General features: G+C 39.9%; 1 protein-coding gene across 2 annotated transcripts in view; it reads left to right on the top strand.

Annotated features, from left to right (window-relative positions):
- The window catches only part of LOC144755653 (uncharacterized), a 533,565-nt gene that overhangs the window by 439,783 nt on the left and 74,806 nt on the right, over positions 1 to 18,976 (top strand). For both annotated transcript variants that reach the window (XM_078644812.1, XM_078644811.1), the window contains exon 9: positions 7,912 to 8,014. In XM_078644812.1, coding sequence (XP_078500938.1) covers positions 7,912 to 8,014 — 103 coding nt within the window. The remainder of the gene's footprint in view (positions 1 to 7,911; positions 8,015 to 18,976) is intronic.

Raw genomic sequence — 18,976 nt, 5'->3', positions numbered from 1 at the left:
GACAATAATACTACCTTACTAGTAGATGAAACTGAGGTAGCAAGTCACAATGGTATACTTTACAATAGGCACAGATTGTTCCGGAGGGGTTTCTCAAGCAACTCATGACTAATAACAGAGAGGCTTTCCTGACCTATATCTAGATGATTCGATAGCACCCACTGATGTTATTAACGCCTTTCTGACAATTACACAGGGGGTGAAGGAGAACCTGACTGTTGCAAACAAAATAGCAAGAAAGGAGAAGAAGGGTTGGTTTGACATGAAATGCACTAGGGCTCATAAACGGCTAAAAGTGGCCTTACACAAATCTCCCAGGTCTAGTCAAGAGTTTCAGACTTGTAGATCAGATTACAAGAAGGCAGTACAATTGAGGAAGTCACAACTAAGGGAGAAGGGAGAAGGCATGGGAATCTTTAAGTGAGGCATGCACAATCAAGGATAATAGAGCCTTCTGGAGAGTAATTTACTCTGCACCACTGATAGCTGATGAGGCTCCCAGGACAGAGATTCTCTATTATGGAAGTAGATTGTATAAAGCACTTTACCACCATCTATTACGTAGCTAATGTGGCGTTGGAATTAGAGCAAGGATCTAGTTAGGTGATGCTGGCTGATACTCCACAGGTAACTGCTATGGTCCCATTTAGTATGGATGAAGTTAATGATGCCATATTGGCCAGTAAAGGCAGTAAAGCCTAAGGTCCGGACGCTATTCCAGTAGACTTGTATAAGGCCAACACTCAGCTCCCAGGAGAGAGATCCCTATTATGGAAGTAGATTGGATAAACACTTTACCACCATCTATTCCCTAGCAAATGTGGTGTCTGAATTAGAGCACGGATCTAGTCAGGTGACGATGGCTGATACTTCACAGGTAACTGCTATGATTCCATTTAGTATGGATGGAGTTAATGATGCCATATTGACCAGTATAAGCAGTAAAGCCTAAGGTCCGGACGCTATTCCAGCAGACTTGTATAAGGCCAACATCGCTTTATGGGGATCTTTACTAACTATAGTCCTTACCTACATGAGCCGAATTAATTATCGTCACTATTTAGGGTGATCGACCATACCCGGCCTGTTATAGGCCAATTTTCCTACTTGATTCCCTGGTGAAGATTGCAGGCCGCATTATTCTGAACAGATTACAAGATTGGGCAGATACACATAACATCCTATCAGACTTACAATATCGCTTTCGCCCGAGCATTGGAACAATTGAGCAGAGCCTGAATTTAAGCATGGTACTTGGGAAATATGTTAAAATCAATGAAGGAAATATGCATTTGGCTTTTGTTGAACTCTACTCAGCATTCGATTGCGTTATACACGCTAAATTGTGGTTAACTATGAAAGAGCTGGGGCTAGAGATGCTTATTATTAATTTCCTGAGGGAACTATACTCTGGCTGGAAAGATTGAATAGGATATGGCATTAGAGGGGAATGCACTGAAGCATTTGGGGTTGGAGAGGGGGGTGAGACAGGGCTGTGTTCTGGCCCCCTTCTTGTTCTCCCTGTATATAAATAGTGTGGGCGTGGTACTTGCAGAATCATCAAACTATCTTCCACAAGTTGGGACTCACCCTGTACCGATTCTCCTCTATGCCGATGATGCTATCCTTATGCCTTATGGCACATACCCCTCTTGAACTCAAGTCCCTGTTGACACATTTTGCCGTATATATGCAGGATCTTGGGCCTTCTAGTAAACCATTCTAAAACTTTTGTCATGAAATGTGGGAAGAACACCACTAACTGTCGAGACCTAAAAATACATGGTGCACCTATCGGCACTACTAATACTTTCCCGTTCTTGAAGATTTTATTTGATAATGAGTGCCTATGGAAGAAGGCTATTCTAGATAGGAAGTTGCGGTGTAGTAAAGCCTGTATGGCACTCAGAGGGTTTCTACGTGGTTGGGATATAAACCAACCGCTTTGATGTTGTCAATTTATGAAGTCATATGCCTTAGCATTGCATTTATGGGGCAGAAAAGAAGAGACATTCAATTAGTGGAAAATTAGTTCTTTAGATATCTTTTTGCCGTTCTGAAAAGTACTTCAGTACATGTATGTCGTGCCGAACTTGGGGCACCATTCATTGCAGATTTGATCTTGCTACAGCCTATTCTACTGTGGTATAAGATATGGACGTCTGAATATATTGACTTAAATTGTGCAATAATCAAGGACTGTCTTAAATCAAGTCTATACCAACGCATTCCATGGCTTGTTTATTTTCAACGTTTCTGTAATGATTTGAGAAGCCAGAAACATTATTTTCCATTAGCAGAGGCTATTTAAAGGATGAAATCATGACCCATTTGGAGAACGTTAGACTTGCATCTGAAATATGTAACCTAGTGTTTTAGAAAATAAAATAATTTTAAGTACCTTTGATATGCAACCCTATCTTAAAGCGGTTTTAAATGCAGGACACAGGTTTGTGCTGACTTGTTTTAGACTAGGTACCATTCACCAACTGATTTGTTTCCCAAATGTGAATGATTGGTCCACAATTTTATCTAGTTGCCCTTGCAGTGATGCAATGGCGCAGAATACTATGCACGGGGTGTTAGTATGTTTTTTATCCAACTGAGGAAGCGTTTTATTTTATCTATTATAAGGGGGCACACTTCACACATTTCTGACCTGCGAACCTATATTAACAATCTCTGCCCCCTCTGGAGATTTTTAGGTCTCGACTAGCGTAGGCTGCGCATGCGCAGTCTCGATTGCGAGATCTTATATTTTTGGGTATTTTTCACAGGCGAGGTTAAGCCCCACCCCTCATTTCCATTGGCTGGCGTCACCGCTCTTGCTAAATGGTGGCCAGCCTTTGGAAAAGAGGTTACCGTGACGTACTCTTTTCTCTTTTAGAGCTGTTCCATTCGGATTGGCTTCCTTGACTTGCTGCTGTTGTAAAAGGTTTCTTATCCTCTTTATGGGGCCATCTGTTTCGCCCCATAAAGAAGATAAGAAACCTTTTACGCCAGAAGGCGAGCCGTCCAAGTGGGACGGCTCTAAAAGTGAAATTTCTTTCATTTTAGTATAATTGCGGCACCCGCGCTTTACTTTTAAAATGTTAAAGCGCGGGTGCCGCGATTATACCAAAATGAAAGAAATAGAAAAAACGTCTATTTCTTTCATTTTAGTATAATCGCGGCACCCGCACTTTACTTGTAACATTTTAAAAGTAAAGCGGGGGTGCCGCGATTATACCAAAATCAAAGAAATAGAAAAAACATTTATTTCTTTCATTTTCCTTGCCTCTGGGCAACATGACAATTAAGCTTATCCTTGCAGTCGAGGTGCTTACGAGTGGCGGCATGGTCCGTGCATGTTCATATTGTGCCTTCCCCTACTGGTGGTTTTAATCAACTGCTGCATATATTTCATATTTTTAAATTTCCGGGGTGATTTAAAATTGTGGGTGATAGAGAACAATGTTCTGAAAACTACAAAGTTACCCTAGCATATGTTATGTTAAGGGCAGGGGACAGGAAGCAGTGACGATATAATGGCGATATTCACCATTTATATAGCGCAATAGACTGAACTGTCTTTTGACACTTTAATAATGGGAGCCAACAGCGCCCATTGCGATGATACCCATTGTGTTGACCTTAAAAGGATGAAAGTCTGAGCTCGCCGGAGTTTTAAGTGATGACATGCTTTTTTTTGGGACGCATGTGCCATGAGACATCTACCCCGTGATAGTGCCCGTGCGTGGCAAGGTTGCCAGTCCGCCAGAGGCCGGGCTCACATTCCATACGGTCCCTCGTGCCGCTGATACCGCTGAGCCGAGTACCTTTTTGGTTTCACTGTGAACTTTACAAACAGGTGTTGGGTGTATTAAACTCGAGCTTAGTTACATAACTATTTGCAGCACGTTATTAATTGTCACGGGATGGACATAGTGTGACCCCATGGCACGGAAGGTGGCTGGGTCCTGCCCATATCGACGGCTATAAAAACATAATGGTTAGCTGGCCGTTCCCCATCACTTTGTTGCCCCTATCTCTCCACCACGTACCCCCTATCTCACCAAAGAACAGTACATTACAGACAGGGTCTTGGTGCGGGGGCACTACTGAGCTGCATACTGAAATATTTGCATCGACCTCGCAGCGGGGTTTCTGTGGTGCCCGCACATTATTTCTGAGGACAGCAGCTCATGGGTGGTCGGTGTGCCCTGCGAGCCGGAGGGGTTCAGGAGCTATTAGCGGCTTCCCCTTACCTCATGTTTTATTCCAAATAAAAAGAAGACGCCTGCTGTCGGATTCATTCCCCCATGCAGTCGTTTCCTCTTCTCTTTCCATCAAGTTCCAGCATTCCTCGCGAGTCAGATGAGAAAAGATATACACGTCAAAGCAACTTGAAGCCGCTTTTAAACCATGGCATGTCGGCGCTACATGAAGTGCCTCAATAAATCAGGCCTGTAACTAGCTTCTTCTATTAAAGGCCAAAAAACAAGCCCCTCGTTGGCTGCCGTGCAGCAGAAGCAGCGAGTTTGTTCCCGTCTGGTATCTTTTCTTAATTTATCTTATTTTTCATCCGTCTTCTCCTTTTAGCACTGCTGACCACGCCCCTTGCACCGTATGTGCTAATCCAGCATTCTCATTCTTGACCTATTGTCTCCTGTGCCCAGGAGTGTGTTGCCGCCACCAGGATGTGTTTACATTTGTTTGTCCACTAGAGTGTAATGTGTATAATTTTGAGGACAGTACAGTATGAAACCCTCAGAATCACTCCAGGGCTCCGTTCCCAGGAGGCACCTGCTTCGCTCCACCTACGCCCACTTTACACCCACCATTCCCTTGGCGCTCACCATGATGCATCAATGTGGCCCTCTGCCGCACCACGGACTATGCTTCTTCATCCCTTACAAAGTGTTTACGAGTGCCCATGGTGTACAGCATCACTAAAACCGCTGGCAAAGCCAGGAGGTCCCAAAGGCAAGACCCCTTTACTTGGCTTGTTTTCATTTGGCTCTTGGTAGCCTGTGTGAGCGCAGGGGTTTCCTTCTCTCTTCTCCATCCAACCTCCCTATATGCCCATCATGAGCCCCACCCACTCATCCCGTGCCCCCACTTCCCTGCTGCTTCTTTTTTTTTTTTTAACTTTGGGTGATGTCCTTCAGCTTGACTTTCCTGTGCTCTTTACCTCAGCGAGGCACCAGCAGCGGCAGTGCGCCTCTCCCAGGCGAATCTCTATGCAGCATCGTACATACTTTTCAAACATTAATTTATCATTCTTACGTAGCTGTCACCCATAGGCCGGGTCTAGTGGCTCAGTGGACTAATGGGTCGACTGCAAGAGCCTGTGTTTGCCCAATGGCCACAGGTCAAGATTGAGCGGGTCCACTCAGCCTTTCATCCTTCTGAGGTCGATAAAATGAGTACCATTAAGTTGGGTAACAATGAACATATGTTATCCAGCGCCAAGATACCCTTCTGGGTGAACTTGTGCTTTACAAAGGCATGTTATGCTATGTCATCTTGGAACGGTAATACAAGTTTTCAGAGAATGTGCCAATATGGCAGCCACATGTGCACACATAGACGGACATTTTGCAATGGGTTTGTTTTATTTGCCTAATTATTTCTAAGTGGCTGCCCTTGTGTATGTCTAAGCTCTCATGCGTCGGAGGTCATTTCGGAATTGTTCTTTTCACCCCCTCCTCAATCCCAATCAAACAGTTGTTTTCAAAATCAGAAGCTTGGAGTTTAAAGGTGAGACCTGTTGGTTTAGCCGATGAATGTTTTTCTTTATTTTAGCACTCTGTGCACTCATGAGTTTTCGTATTCCCCCTGCTGTGTGCTGCTTTGCCTGAACATTCACCCCCCACTCTCAGTGTAGATCTCCACATCTCAGGGCGGGACCTTTGCTTGGCACACTCCTCGCACTCATATCCTCGCCGAGCCCCTGCGTCACTTCCCTGCTGCTCAGTGGTGTTTACTTGCTCTCACACGCCTTCCTTCACATTACCCACCCTCACTATTGCTTGTTTATATGTTGACTGTGTACACTGTGAAGTTTGAGTGTTTGATGAGATTTAATTTTTACCTAGGGGAGTCTTTTAGTTTCTTTTGTATGGGAAGGCTACAAGACAGAGAGAAAGAGAGAGAGTGAGACGAAAGGTATAAAGAAACCAGTGAGAGAGGGAGGAGGGAGAGAGGGAGAAAGGGCGGGTCGAAAGAGAGCATGCGCGAGGAGACAAAGGCACCGGTTGCCAAGGCTGGTTTTGGTTCCCCAGTTCGCCCTGCTCACCTTGACACAGCCCTGTGACAGAAGTTAGGGTGACCAGATTCTCAAAACAAAAAACGGGGACAGGTCATAGACATAGAAGTAGGACTACGGTTTGCAGTAACCATCGACGTAAAAGTACGATTATTTGACAGCTGTCAGACATAGAAAAAGGACTACAATGACCGCTCCTTCCACAGACCGAGATGAAGCATTACAGAAAATAAATCCGAGGTCTTTTATTGGCACCCCTCTCCTTTACACAGCAGCATTAGTACTTCTTATTACATTTACACTTTTAGGGACTATAGCATATATTTGCCAAAAATCAATAAAACATCACAGGCTAGCAAACGCCAGTGCAAAGAGAGCATGCGGGCGCATACTCAACCGGAAAAATGAAAAACAGGGACATTTCTGGGTTTAACCGGGACGCTGATTGAAAACGGGGACATTTGAGTCACTTGGAGAAAGGTGTCGGGACACGGGGACATTTCTCCAAAAACGGGGACCGTCCTGGGAAAACGGGGACGTCTGGTCACCCTACAGAAGTAGCCAGTTCCTCAATCCTTATGTAAATAGAGCAGTGCTGTCTATGTGTGAGGCTTCTGTTCAAACTATCAGGAACCTACAAAAATAGCAGACATGCAAGTCTTACAACCAGAATGGGTGACTAGCGTAATGAAAAAGGCCTTCCATATTGCTCTCTCTCGCACAACACCACAACCAGTGCCTCCACAGATAGCATTGGTGACCAGTTCAACCTGGATCTGGGAAGATCAAACAAGCATTAAAAATGCAATAGGTCTCGCCTTTGATTATGTTAAAGCCATTTGCTTTGCTATACAATACCATTAGCAAAGCAAATGGCGTGAACTTAATCAAAGGCGAGACCTATTGCATTTTTAATGCTTGTTTGTAGTATGGCATCAGTTTTATGGGCTGTCTTTTACGCCAGAAAGAAACTTTCTTTACCTTTTTCATAGCAACAAGACATAGTGTGCAATTGTATGTTGCAATGCGGGGTGGTGTAATCTGTGACAGGCACACGTGCATTTTATTTTTTGTTAATTTATTGTTTCTTAATGTTCCCACAACTAGAAAAAAAAATCTAAGTCCGTTTGATGGGGCTGATGGGGAGTGCATGGCGGACTCACTATGAGGTTTTTGTCTCCCCTTCTGTTCTACAGCGTTGGTTTAACTTAACTCTATCCGACTATGTTATAGGAACTTTGTGCGAATATGGCAAACATTTCAGCAAGATGTGAGGGTCTATTATATTATGGTGATTTTACTGATGCACATTTGTCTTTTATCAATGTTATATAGAGGCATTGTTATCTTATTTAAAATTTCTATTACCTGTGTAGTCCCTGTTTAATTGAGTATATACTTTTTTAACTCGTTGACATGAATTGCACTCTTAAATTTTTTGTAAATCTTGTACTGTCTTATATATTGCTTTATGGACGGCTAATTGCCACAGAATAAAGTTATGTATTGATATTGATTTGTTTTAAATGCTAAAAACTGTGCTAAAATTATGTCTAAAATGCTAAAAGCTGTCCTTATAAACATAGACATTGAACGGAAATAAATCTGAAATGTTGCTGAAATGCATACATGAATAAACATCGTTTTATTTTTAAACACAGGGGACAGTCTCAAGCGAATATCTTGAATCTGAGTATCGGAAGGCACCTCAGGGATCGATTACATATGCAATTGGCAAGCAGAACTACCAACTGGACTTTTCAGGTGACTTAGCCCCGGCTTTATTATTTTTATTTATGCTAGATATGAGCAAACCTTTTTAAAATTGACCTGCAAATCCCTATGGGTTTAACCACCATATTCGGTCGAAGTTGCAAAACCAAGTTTAATCTGGGTCTCCAAACTTCTTTGTAGTGTGATCTGGGACCATGCAAGGTTTAGGTGGGGTTGAAAGCATGAGAATGGAATGCAGACGCCTATAAATAATCCATCTGCTGCATTCTTCCCAGGTGGATTTGGTTTGGCTATCGGCAGAGATGGTCCAAAATTGGAGGAAGGTTTTAAAGAGTTGGGAGAAAGACTTTTGTTTTCAAATTTTATTTTTGTTATGGAAATCGTACGTTGTAGTGTTCTTTAGTTAAGCACTTTTTTCTTATCTGTGTTTATAACTGTCAATTTATATTGCCAGCAGTTTTCTTCAGGGTTTCTTACATTTTTTAATGCAATGTCAGGAGGAACTGGATGTTGTGATGTGCATCACCAGGTAGTGCAGACATCTTTGTGAGAGTGAAGCTGATGCACCGCTGCTCTCCTGTCTTGAATATGAACTATGAGCACATTTTATGAACCTGTTGAAGCAGAATGAGATTATGCATCGGGGAAGACTTGGGGGGAGCCTGGACTGTTGGGGTGAATGACTGAGTTGCTGTTGTGGGGATGGCCATGAAGTCATGGAACAGTTTACGAAGTGTGGGAGACCATTTCCAGATGCAGGCAATACTGCATTGATCAGAAAGCACTGAACTTATGTAGGATACTTTGGCTGCTTATGCTTAAGAACCCATGTGAACCGGTAAGAGGAAGGGAAAATAACTATTAGCAATATTCCTGATGGGCTTTCAGTTAGAGAAGCTGCAGTAAATGTCAGACAGAGACAGACTGCCAGATACCTATGGCTGACTGCCTCGTTTTTGGAAACTCGACCAGCCAGGAAGAGGTGGAAGAGCTTGGCCACTGCTATACAGTAAGGTTTAGAGTGCCACCACCAGCTGTTTGAATTGCTGTGGATGCAACTGAAATTGTCAATAGTTTGCGAAGTATGGTGTTGATTTTGTGTTTCTTATCTCCCTAATTTGATAGAAAAAACTTTGCTTCTACACCTAAGAATTATTTCCAAGACATAGTAGTCTGATGAAGCGTGGCCCTAGTCTGTGAAAGCCCCAGGCCCTGTAATGTTGTGTGGTTATGTGGAGAAGGATCCTTGAGGTCCTCGGCAGACTCCTTATAAAGTTACGTAATCAGTTGAGAGGTATCTAGGTGTGTCTGGTGGTGGTCAAAAAAGTTTATGATGTAGTGTGTTCAGTTAACAGTTGCATGCTGAAGTTAAAGACTTGTGTGAGATATATCCATGTGTTTTGTGGTCATAGGCATGCTCTAGAGCTGGGGAGGACACGACAGCCGATCTCATTGTTGAAAACGACCACTTATGGCTGACTTCAGATCAACAATTGTTTCGTAGAGTATGTCACCACTCCATGAAAATCGAATGAGTTCCTAGTATGCAAGGGTTCTAGCAATATGCACTAGAGGATTAATTTGGAGTGCAAATACCTCTGGAAAATTGGCAGTGCCACCACGCTGCCATACTGTTTCCCTGAGTCGGAGAACGGAGAAGTTCTGTGTATTCAGTGAGTGCCTCTGTTGACTCTTCCACTATTAAACCTCTGGCCTGGCCGTCTGCCTGCCGGGATAGAAAACAAAAATCTGTTTAAACCCGTGAAGTCACACTTCCATAAATAAATTAATAATGCTAACAATTTGTGCTGTGTGTGCTAATTCAACCTAGTTTAAAGTTGCATTTTCACAGAACACGCGGGAAACTAACATGTGTGCTCATAAATGTGCATTATGTTGCATTCTTATGTATGTGGAAAATAATAAATTAATCTTGTCTATTGTCATGTCATAACTAATAGCAGCTGTTTTTGAAATAATGGCATGTGCTTATTTTGCTTCCCTTGTCTATGTGATGTCATTTCTACTATTATAGGTGCACATAAGGCTTTATGGATTATGAAGAATGGTAGATATAAAATGCTGCTTTATTTGTGCTTTACTGCTAGGTAATTTAGACTAATGGGTTAATAATTAGCAATGATGGGAGGCAACAGAACAAACTGTATTTCTTTCATTAATTATTCTTTTTGTTTGTTTATATAATAGTTTTACAAATGAAGATTAGAGATGACTGCAGGAAAATAGTACCTTTTAAAAGTGACGCAGGGACAGTGGCGCAGAAAAATTGACGCTTTCTGAAAGAGGCCTAATGATGAAAATGGCTCAAGTGAAAATAATTCCAAGAAGGATGGAAAAGGCCTCTGAGCTTTTATTTTGAAAGGTTTTGGATTGAACTGCTAAAAAGATGACTTTTTGGAGAAATTTGCTAACGTTTGCTAACGTGCCACGGGAGTTCAGAGCTGACTAAGCTCAAGGTTAAAAAGGAAGCTGTCGCTACAAAATGTAGCAGTCTAAGGAGAGCTGCCAAGACTTCTAAATGAACAATGGACTAGTGAATTTGCCCGGGCATGTAAAAAGGAGGTGTCACAGTTTACTGTGGTACGAGGTGGCTCAGCCAATGGAGAACTAGAATTCGTCTGCTGGAATGTGAAAAATAGTTAGCTCAGCTAAAATTAGAGTATAAGAATAGGTTCAGAGAACACATAGTTGGCTTACGCTCGAGAAATTCTGGAGGACGATGTTATGCTGATGGACTTTACACGTGAGGACAGGAGTTTTTATTAATTACTTTATTACTAGGTGATGAGGGTAGAGACTGAGATATAGTTAGGATTTTGGGAAATGCTTAATTTTACTTATTCTTGCTAATGAATAATAATTCTTGATTTATGCTCTTTTTATTAATACTGAAAAATTCTTTCTTTATGACATTTTCTAATGCTTGTTTAATAAAATACCAAAACCTAAGTTTTTCTAGATGTGTTAAAATAAACTTTCTAAAATGACAAGCTGGTCTTGATTATTGCAGATGGTTTAAACAACTATATTTAGATCTTATCGCCTCATGATTCAAGCGCTCTATTGTTGTTATGGGCCTAGTGTTGTAGTGAAAGTTTTGTGGTAGTAGATAGTGTCATTTGTGCAATATTTTGGTGAGAGCGCTGGATCAATTTCTGGTAGCCATCGGATGGTTTATATATGTTGTTTTTGACATACATGTTACATGCATGATACATATATGTTGGTAAATTCATAGGATTAAGTTTTAACACATGTTGAGTTTGTTTATTTTGTGCTATGTGTGTACCGGTACAAAAAACTGTGTGATGAGAATGTAGTCATGCAGAATATCTGATCTGTTTCTGTGATATCGCCGAGTATCACTGTTGGTATCGCCGTGTACCAGAAGTATTGTCGCCGTGCAATACAGTGTTGTCGCCGTGCAACACAGTTTTAGGGCTAGGTGTGAATCTTGTAATAGTGAGGGTTTTCTAAGAAATTAGAGCAGCATGAGAATAGGGACAAAGCGCCTTCCATAAAACTCACTGTGATAAGAGTATTAGTTATATTCAAGCTTGAGTGAAGGGCAGGGTAATGTCGGTGCATGATTATCTATAAACAGGTTAGAGTCCTGTACGGGTACATGTTTTATATCTATAAACAGGTGAGAGCCCTGTACGGATAACGGTGTTATTTTGCTAACGGTGCATGATTTCTATAAACAGGTGAGAGTCCTGTACGGATTTCATGTGTGTCTGAAGTTAGGGAATTTTCAGTGTGAAAGTGCGTGATTGTTTTGTAAGGTATGTTCAAGTGGAACTCTTAGAACTTTCACTTCGCGGTGGGTTCAGAGCAAAATGAGTTCATATTCTTACGTGTTAGAAGGGTAGAGTAAGAGTTGCTCTACTGGCAAGTGGAAATTATCCTTAGTGTGAATAGCGCCGACTATTCCGAAGTGTGGATACTTGAATGTATGTAAACTATCCTAATTAGAGAAGCAGACAGATGTGTTTCGTTTTATATATTGACTAAAATGTACCAAAAGTAATTTTAAGGTACTTAGGAAAGTTCAGGATAAAGTCTATACCATTCTAAGACTTTCTAAAAGTATTGTGCAGTGTTTAAATACATTTAAAAGCTCTGCACGCTAATAAAATTCAATTGAAAAGTATTCAGCATAGTTGAAAAGTATAAAAAGGTAAACTGTGCTAATTTAAAACATTCAGGAGCATTTTAGAATGTTTTGTGTTAATTAGGCAATAATTAAGGTATTCCACGTTATTAAACTCGTTAAAATAAGTAAAAAGCGATTAGTATTGATTTTATAAACATTCCACACTTTAAATATAGTATTATACTGTTCTCCGTAGTTTAAAACCCTTTAATTGTGCCCCGATCGAAAATTGTAAGGGAGGGGCTGTTTTAGGAGTGAGAGCGTGTGGGGAGAGACTGCAGCTGCAGCTGCTGCATACGTCATCGCCCTGCCGCGCTCTGATTGGTTAATATGTCTGGAATGATAAAGTAAAGCAGTGCTCTCATTGGCTGAGGCGCGATAAAATGCTCGAAATTGTTTACTTTATAAGTATTCCCGATTCTTTCACTAGCAGATCGCGCAAAATTTTATGAGAAAAACTGATTTGATTGCATGTCACATCACAACTGATGTATGCTGGCGAGCGTTGCACTGTTTTAAGAGTGAAGTGTAACGTTGTGGGCTCATTAGATCGTAATTATAAATATCCCTGTGTTGCTAGATGCACTCTAATGGTTTAAATCATAGTTAAAAAGTCTCCCGAGCATTTTGTGAAGGAGGGGCTGCTAAATCGGGAGAGCTGTCAGCTGCAGCGGCTGCTTGCGTCAGCCGCCGCGCTGCCATTGGTTAAAGCGCCCCGACGTGTCACACAAAGGTCGCGTACCCATTGGCTGTTAACGCGTAGCGTCATACCAGGGCCACGACCCTATTGGTTAAGGCTCGGTGAGCCCCGCTCTGATTGAGCGAGGCTCTATGAAATACGTGTAGATGCTTGAAAAAGAATATAAATCATCGTTTTGGCATTTTTTTTGACGCGTTAAACAAACTACACATAAAATAAAAGTAATTGCTCAATGAAATAAAAATTATACATAACAGCTAAGGGAGAGAGCTAGAACAGCAGCGACCGTGTAATTGAAAGCTGCAGCGCTCCCGTTCATCAGGCGGCCGTCGTGTCATGATTAACACTGCGCTCCCATTAGTTAGGAAGCTGCAGCATCTTGTCGAGGCCGCTCCCTGATTGTATGAAGGTGCTGAGGTGTCACAGCGATCTAGCGCTGTGATTGGTTCAGGTCCCGGCAAGTAGCGCACCCATTGGATATTGACGCGCAGCGTCATAGCAGGGCCGCCCCTTGATTGGTCTAGACGCCGTCGCGTCATAGACAGAGCCGCGCTCCTATTGGGCGAGGCTCTGTAATTGGTTATAGGTATCTTGTTATTGAATAAAATTTAAAACCCTGCGTTAGCCCTTTTCCTCAACGCTTTAATGAATTAAAAGAAAAGCGTGTTGTGGGTAAAGTGAATGAGCGAGTGCACGCTAAATAAATTTTGCATAAATAAAATATATTAAATGCGACTACGCGCTGTGTTCAAATTATATTCCCAAACACAGAGGCTTGAGCGCGAGGCGAGCGGGACAGTAGCAGCAGCGGTATATGGCCACAGTAACAGCCGCGCTGAGCTTGGACAAGCGTTGTCAAAGCCGCGTTCTGATTGGCTGGAGCATTTTCTGCCACTGTGCTGTGATTGGCCAATGCGTCGTCACACTGTAATTGGCTGTAGTGGCGTAAACAGTGCTGTGGTTGGTTGAAATATCACCAATAGCGCTATGATTGGCTGAAGTGGGTTGCCCCTTTGAAATATTTACGAGTGCATTTGTAAGTGTCTTAAGATAAATAAAGTGTTGATTTTGAGCGCTTTTAAGCGCAAAGAGAGAATAGAGACTGTAGTGGCAGTGTGTGTGTCAGTGAAGGCGGACTGTGATTAGCTGAGCATCATAGTAGCCCCAAGTGTAGCCCCAAGTGCTTTGAATTTTTTGGTAATAGTGCCTAGAGCTTTGTTATGAAATGGATCACACATTGGAAAGGTGAGACTAGCTGACAAATAAACTGCTACTGCAAATACAGCTACAGCAGTAACAATAATGGCAACAATAGCTTATTAGAATAGGATCCACAGCATTAGGCTGATGTATGTTATAGTAGTTAGCAAGCATTTTATCACAAATAAAATTGGTGATTTGTGGTTTCAAGTCAAATTAAATTGTTAGTTTAAATAAATTAATAGAAGGAGTCTAAAGGTTTTACAGCAAAATATTTTTATTTAAATAAAAACAAATAGATTAGGTTTTCTTTTTCACAGGTATATGTTGCAGAAGGTGTGTAAGTAAAAATTAAGTACATTTAAAACACACATGTGATTATATGTTGATATTATTGTTATAAATAAATATATTACGTTGCTACTGTTTTTCCAAATTCATGTTTCCTTTACAGGTTAATTAAATTTAGTAATACAGGTAATTTAGGAGAAATATTAAATTGACCAAATTATTAAGTTTTATACACCTGATAGTGTTGAATTAATTAATTAATTGATCAGCAAACACTGCAAGGCAAATTAAAAGAGTACTTTTACCAAATTAATTAAAGAAAATGTCTTCCTTATATAAGAAAATGAAAAAGGTTGTTGCCAAATGTGAGAGCAAATTAAAGATTCCAAAATTAGCGAAAATAAATAATAAAGGTGTCAGAGTAGAAAATAGAGATCAGTGTAAAATTGATATTGTAAATATGGATCAGAACAGAAATTCAAGAAGACCCCCAGAACAGGTTAATACAACGCCAAAAGTGTCAGATCAAACTGATAAAGTGCCAGCTCAGACTTCTACTAAAATTGATGCGACAGAAAAGCATGATGAAATGCTTAGTACTTCTGAAATTAGTATTCCTGATCATATAAATTCATCAAATGATTTAAAGGAGTCCATGAAAATTATGGAAACAGAGATAGTCCCTGTGCTGGGAAAAGATGAAATTAATTCCGCAATTTTAAAAGTCCCATTAATTGAAAAGGTTTATTCTATTGTACTTGAGATTGAACTAGTAGGGATCAAAATTCAGCAAGAAACAGAGATGACTTCAGTTCTGGTAAGTGAGAAGTCTGATACTGATCCGATTAAATTGACACAGTCAGACGAGTCAAAATTATGTTCAAAGGAAAAGGAGTTTGAAATAAATGAGCTGAATGAACAGCTACAAATACAGCGACAGGTAATGGTTCAGCAGAATGACATGGCTTCATTGCCATTACAAATCTTTGTTAATGAACAGATAGACAATGCAGATACAGGATTAATTAAAGAACAGGAAAACAGTCTAAAAAGATTAAATGCACTTTCAGAATTTTGGAATAAGAATAATGTTCTTTTGAGTGAAGACATTAAAATGAAGGACGCAATTGATCAACAGATTAAAACATTGACTTTTACAGGTTCGCTTATCAGAAATGCAAATTTGATTAAAGGGTTGATTGATGATATTCAATTGGCAGAAAGGTTTGCTGGCGTGATATGTGCAGCACACAAAATAAATGATGAACATGCTTTGAGTTCACTAATACTAACATCTGTAGTTGAAACATGGCAGGTAGTCAAAGACTTACAAGATGAAGCAACTCATGAGGAGAAAAACACATGGTTGAGAAACACATGGTTGAGTGCAGATTTTAGACAGCGAGATGAGGATGAGATTTTGTTATACAAAGATGACAGAGTAGTTTTGCTAAATAGCATGATTACTGATATGGACAGAATGTACCATAGATTTGTAGAATTTCTTTACCAGAGGTGTCTAACTTGTCAGCAAGTGAACACAATTAAGAGAACAATTATGAGATTGGGAACTGAATTACAGGAGAGTGGTTCATTGACCAGATTACAAATGGATTTCTGTGAGATGTCACTGAATGATAAACTGTGCTACATTTTTGTGATTTACTGTTTGATTACAAAATGGGTTGAAACATTTCAGATGCAACATGATGATGAAATTACTGCTGAAAAATTATCAAATGGTAAAAGACATATTGAAAACAGACTGTTTCATTGTACAGATAAACTAGAAATTTCAGATGTTGAGGAGCATGATAATGTTACTATAAAAGACAGAGATGTAAAAATGTGCCTAGCTGCAGGTACAAAGTGGACAGATGTCCTTCCACTTGTTTTGATGTTTCTGAGAAACACTACTGATAAAAAGACAGATTTAAGTCCACGTAATATTATGATGGACAAGGTAATGAGACAGACATTCATACCAGAGAAGAGAATGATGACTATCAATGATGGCATCAATTTGGAGAACTGCAGGAATTTATCAGATGAAATGATTATTGTGTTTGATGAAGATGAAACTGAAGTGCAAACAAGAGAAAAAGAGCAAATATTTGATCTGTTACCAGGTAAAAGGATCAGGAAAAAAGTTCGTCTAAAAAGAAATTCTCTAGTGCCAAGGTGGCAGAAAAGAAGGTCAGTCAGTCTTGTCACAATAAATGCAGAGAAGTGCAAAAGACTGAAGAAGTGGATTGACACTGGCCATACTTTTCGTGTATCTACACCTGAAAATCCTGATGAGGATAATGTCACAATTGATAATTCAGATTCTGAAGAAGAGCCTGAAGAGAATCCAGATCTTGAAGATCGACAAGTTGGTCGACATCTGGAGAACATGAAAAGAAAACAAGCCTTGATTGAAGAAGACTTGAAAGTCGTGACAGAAGACTCAGAAAATGATGGAAATCTGCCAGAAAAAGAAGCAGAAGAAGAATGTGATCAGATTGTGATTCAAGACCAGGAGAGTATTGAAAAGCAGAAAAGTAGCTCTGAAAGCAGGAACAGGAATTCTGAAACTGGGAAGTTGAAGGTAATTGAAGAAGAAGATGAATTGCCAAGTACCAGCTACAAAGATGACGTTCCTAACGGAGTGAAGCTGCCGAGTAAAGAAGTACCTGAGTCCAGAATGAAAATTTCTGACACTGAAACTGATGAGAGTGATGAAGATTGTGAAATAAGAAAATTCAGAAAAGGAGCTTGGAGAACAGAATGTAATGTGACCAAGCAAAAGAAGAAATTACTAAGAAAAAGTGATAACTGGCCAGAAGAAAATGAAGGCCTAAAATTCAAATTGAGATACAGATCAAAGAAACGGATTGAGGCAGGAAAGAAAATAGAAGTGATACCTGTAGTGGAGGTAAATGATGAGAGTCAAGAAAAGATTGAAGAGAATAGTGACAATGATTGAAGTACATACCTGTTAAATTTTTAGGTTTTCTGTTTTTGGCATAAGGCTGAAGAAATCTTGTTAGATGACACAAGGTCGAAGAAATCCTGTTAGCTGAAAAATTAATTTGTGACATTAGGTCGAAGAAAAACTGTTAGAAGGTTTAAAGAGTATATAAAAAAAAAAAAAAAAAAAAAAAAAAAATTTGAAAAAGGGGGGTGTTAGAAAATTTTAGAAAATTTAGGTAAAATTTTTTAAATTTTTGTTTTATTTTTCTTTGCAAGCTTAATGAAAATATAATTCTGCTTTGGTTAATTTAGGTTATTGTTCTTTTTGAATTTAACAAGGAGAAGTTTAAGGTCAATATGACAAACAAGATACTGACATTTTATTAGTTATAGTTTTTGCAACACTTTTGTTGAATCTTAGTTGCATGTTACACAAGAGAAAGAAATAGAACTAGAGGGGTTTCTTAAAACTCAATATGAGAATTGTAGATAAACTGATGAGATAAGTCTTTAGAAATACTAACACAGGTGAAATTGAATCGTGTTCATCTTAGATAAAATCTTTGCTAAATTTTTGGGTGCTGGTGTGGTGATTTGTTAATCACCAGATGAGGGAGTTGATGGAGCGGGATAGAAAACAAAAATCTGTTTAAACCCGTGAAGTCACACTTCCATAAATAAATTAATAATGCTAACAATTTGTGCTGTGTGTGCTAATTCAACCTAGTTTAAAGTTGCATTTTCACAGAACACGCGGGAAACTAACATGTGTGCTCATAAATGTGCATTATGTTGCATTCTTATGTATGTGGAAAATAATAAATTAATCTTGTCTATTGTCATGTCATAACTAATAGCAGCTGTTTTTGAAATAATGGCATGTGCTTATTTTGCTTCCCTTGTCTATGTGATGTCATTTCTACTATTATAGGTGCACATAAGGCTTTATGGATTATGAAGAATGGTAGATATAAAATGCTGCTTTATTTGTGCTTTACTGCTAGGTAATTTAGACTAATGGGTTAATAATTAGCAATGATGGGAGGCAACAGAACAAACTGTATTTCTTTCATTAATTATTCTTTTTGTTTGTTTATATAATAGTTTTACAAATGAAGATTAGAGATGACTGCAGGAAAATAGTACCTTTTAAAAGTGACGCAGGGACAGTGGCGCAGAAAAATTGACGCTTTCTGAAAGAGGCCTAATGATGAAAATGGCTCAAGTGAAAATAATTCCAAGAAGGATGGAAAAGGCCTCTGAGCTTTTATTTTGAAAGGTTTTGGATTGAACTGCTAAAAAGATGACTTTTTGGAGAAATTTGCTAACGTTTGCTAACGTGCCACGGGAGTTCAGAGCTGACTAAGCTCAAGGTTAAAAAGGAAGCTGTCGCTACAAAATGTAGCAGTCTAAGGAGAGCTGCCAAGACTTCTAAATGAACAATGGACTAGTGAATTTGCCCGGGCATGTAAAAAGGAGGTGTCACAGTTTACTGTGGTACGAGGTGGCTCAGCCAATGGAGAACTAGAATTCGTCTGCTGGAATGTGAAAAATAGTTAGCTCAGCTAAAATTAGAGTATAAGAATAGGTTCAGAGAACACATAGTTGGCTTACGCTCGAGAAATTCTGGAGGACGATGTTATGCTGATGGACTTTACACGTGAGGACA

Source organism: Lissotriton helveticus, chromosome 5_1 (genome assembly GCF_964261635.1).
Source record: "Lissotriton helveticus chromosome 5_1, aLisHel1.1, whole genome shotgun sequence".
Taxonomy (NCBI): Eukaryota; Metazoa; Chordata; class Amphibia; order Caudata; family Salamandridae; genus Lissotriton; species Lissotriton helveticus.
Note: the sequence above shows the minus strand (reverse complement) of the source record. Positions and strands in the feature narration are given on the sequence as shown.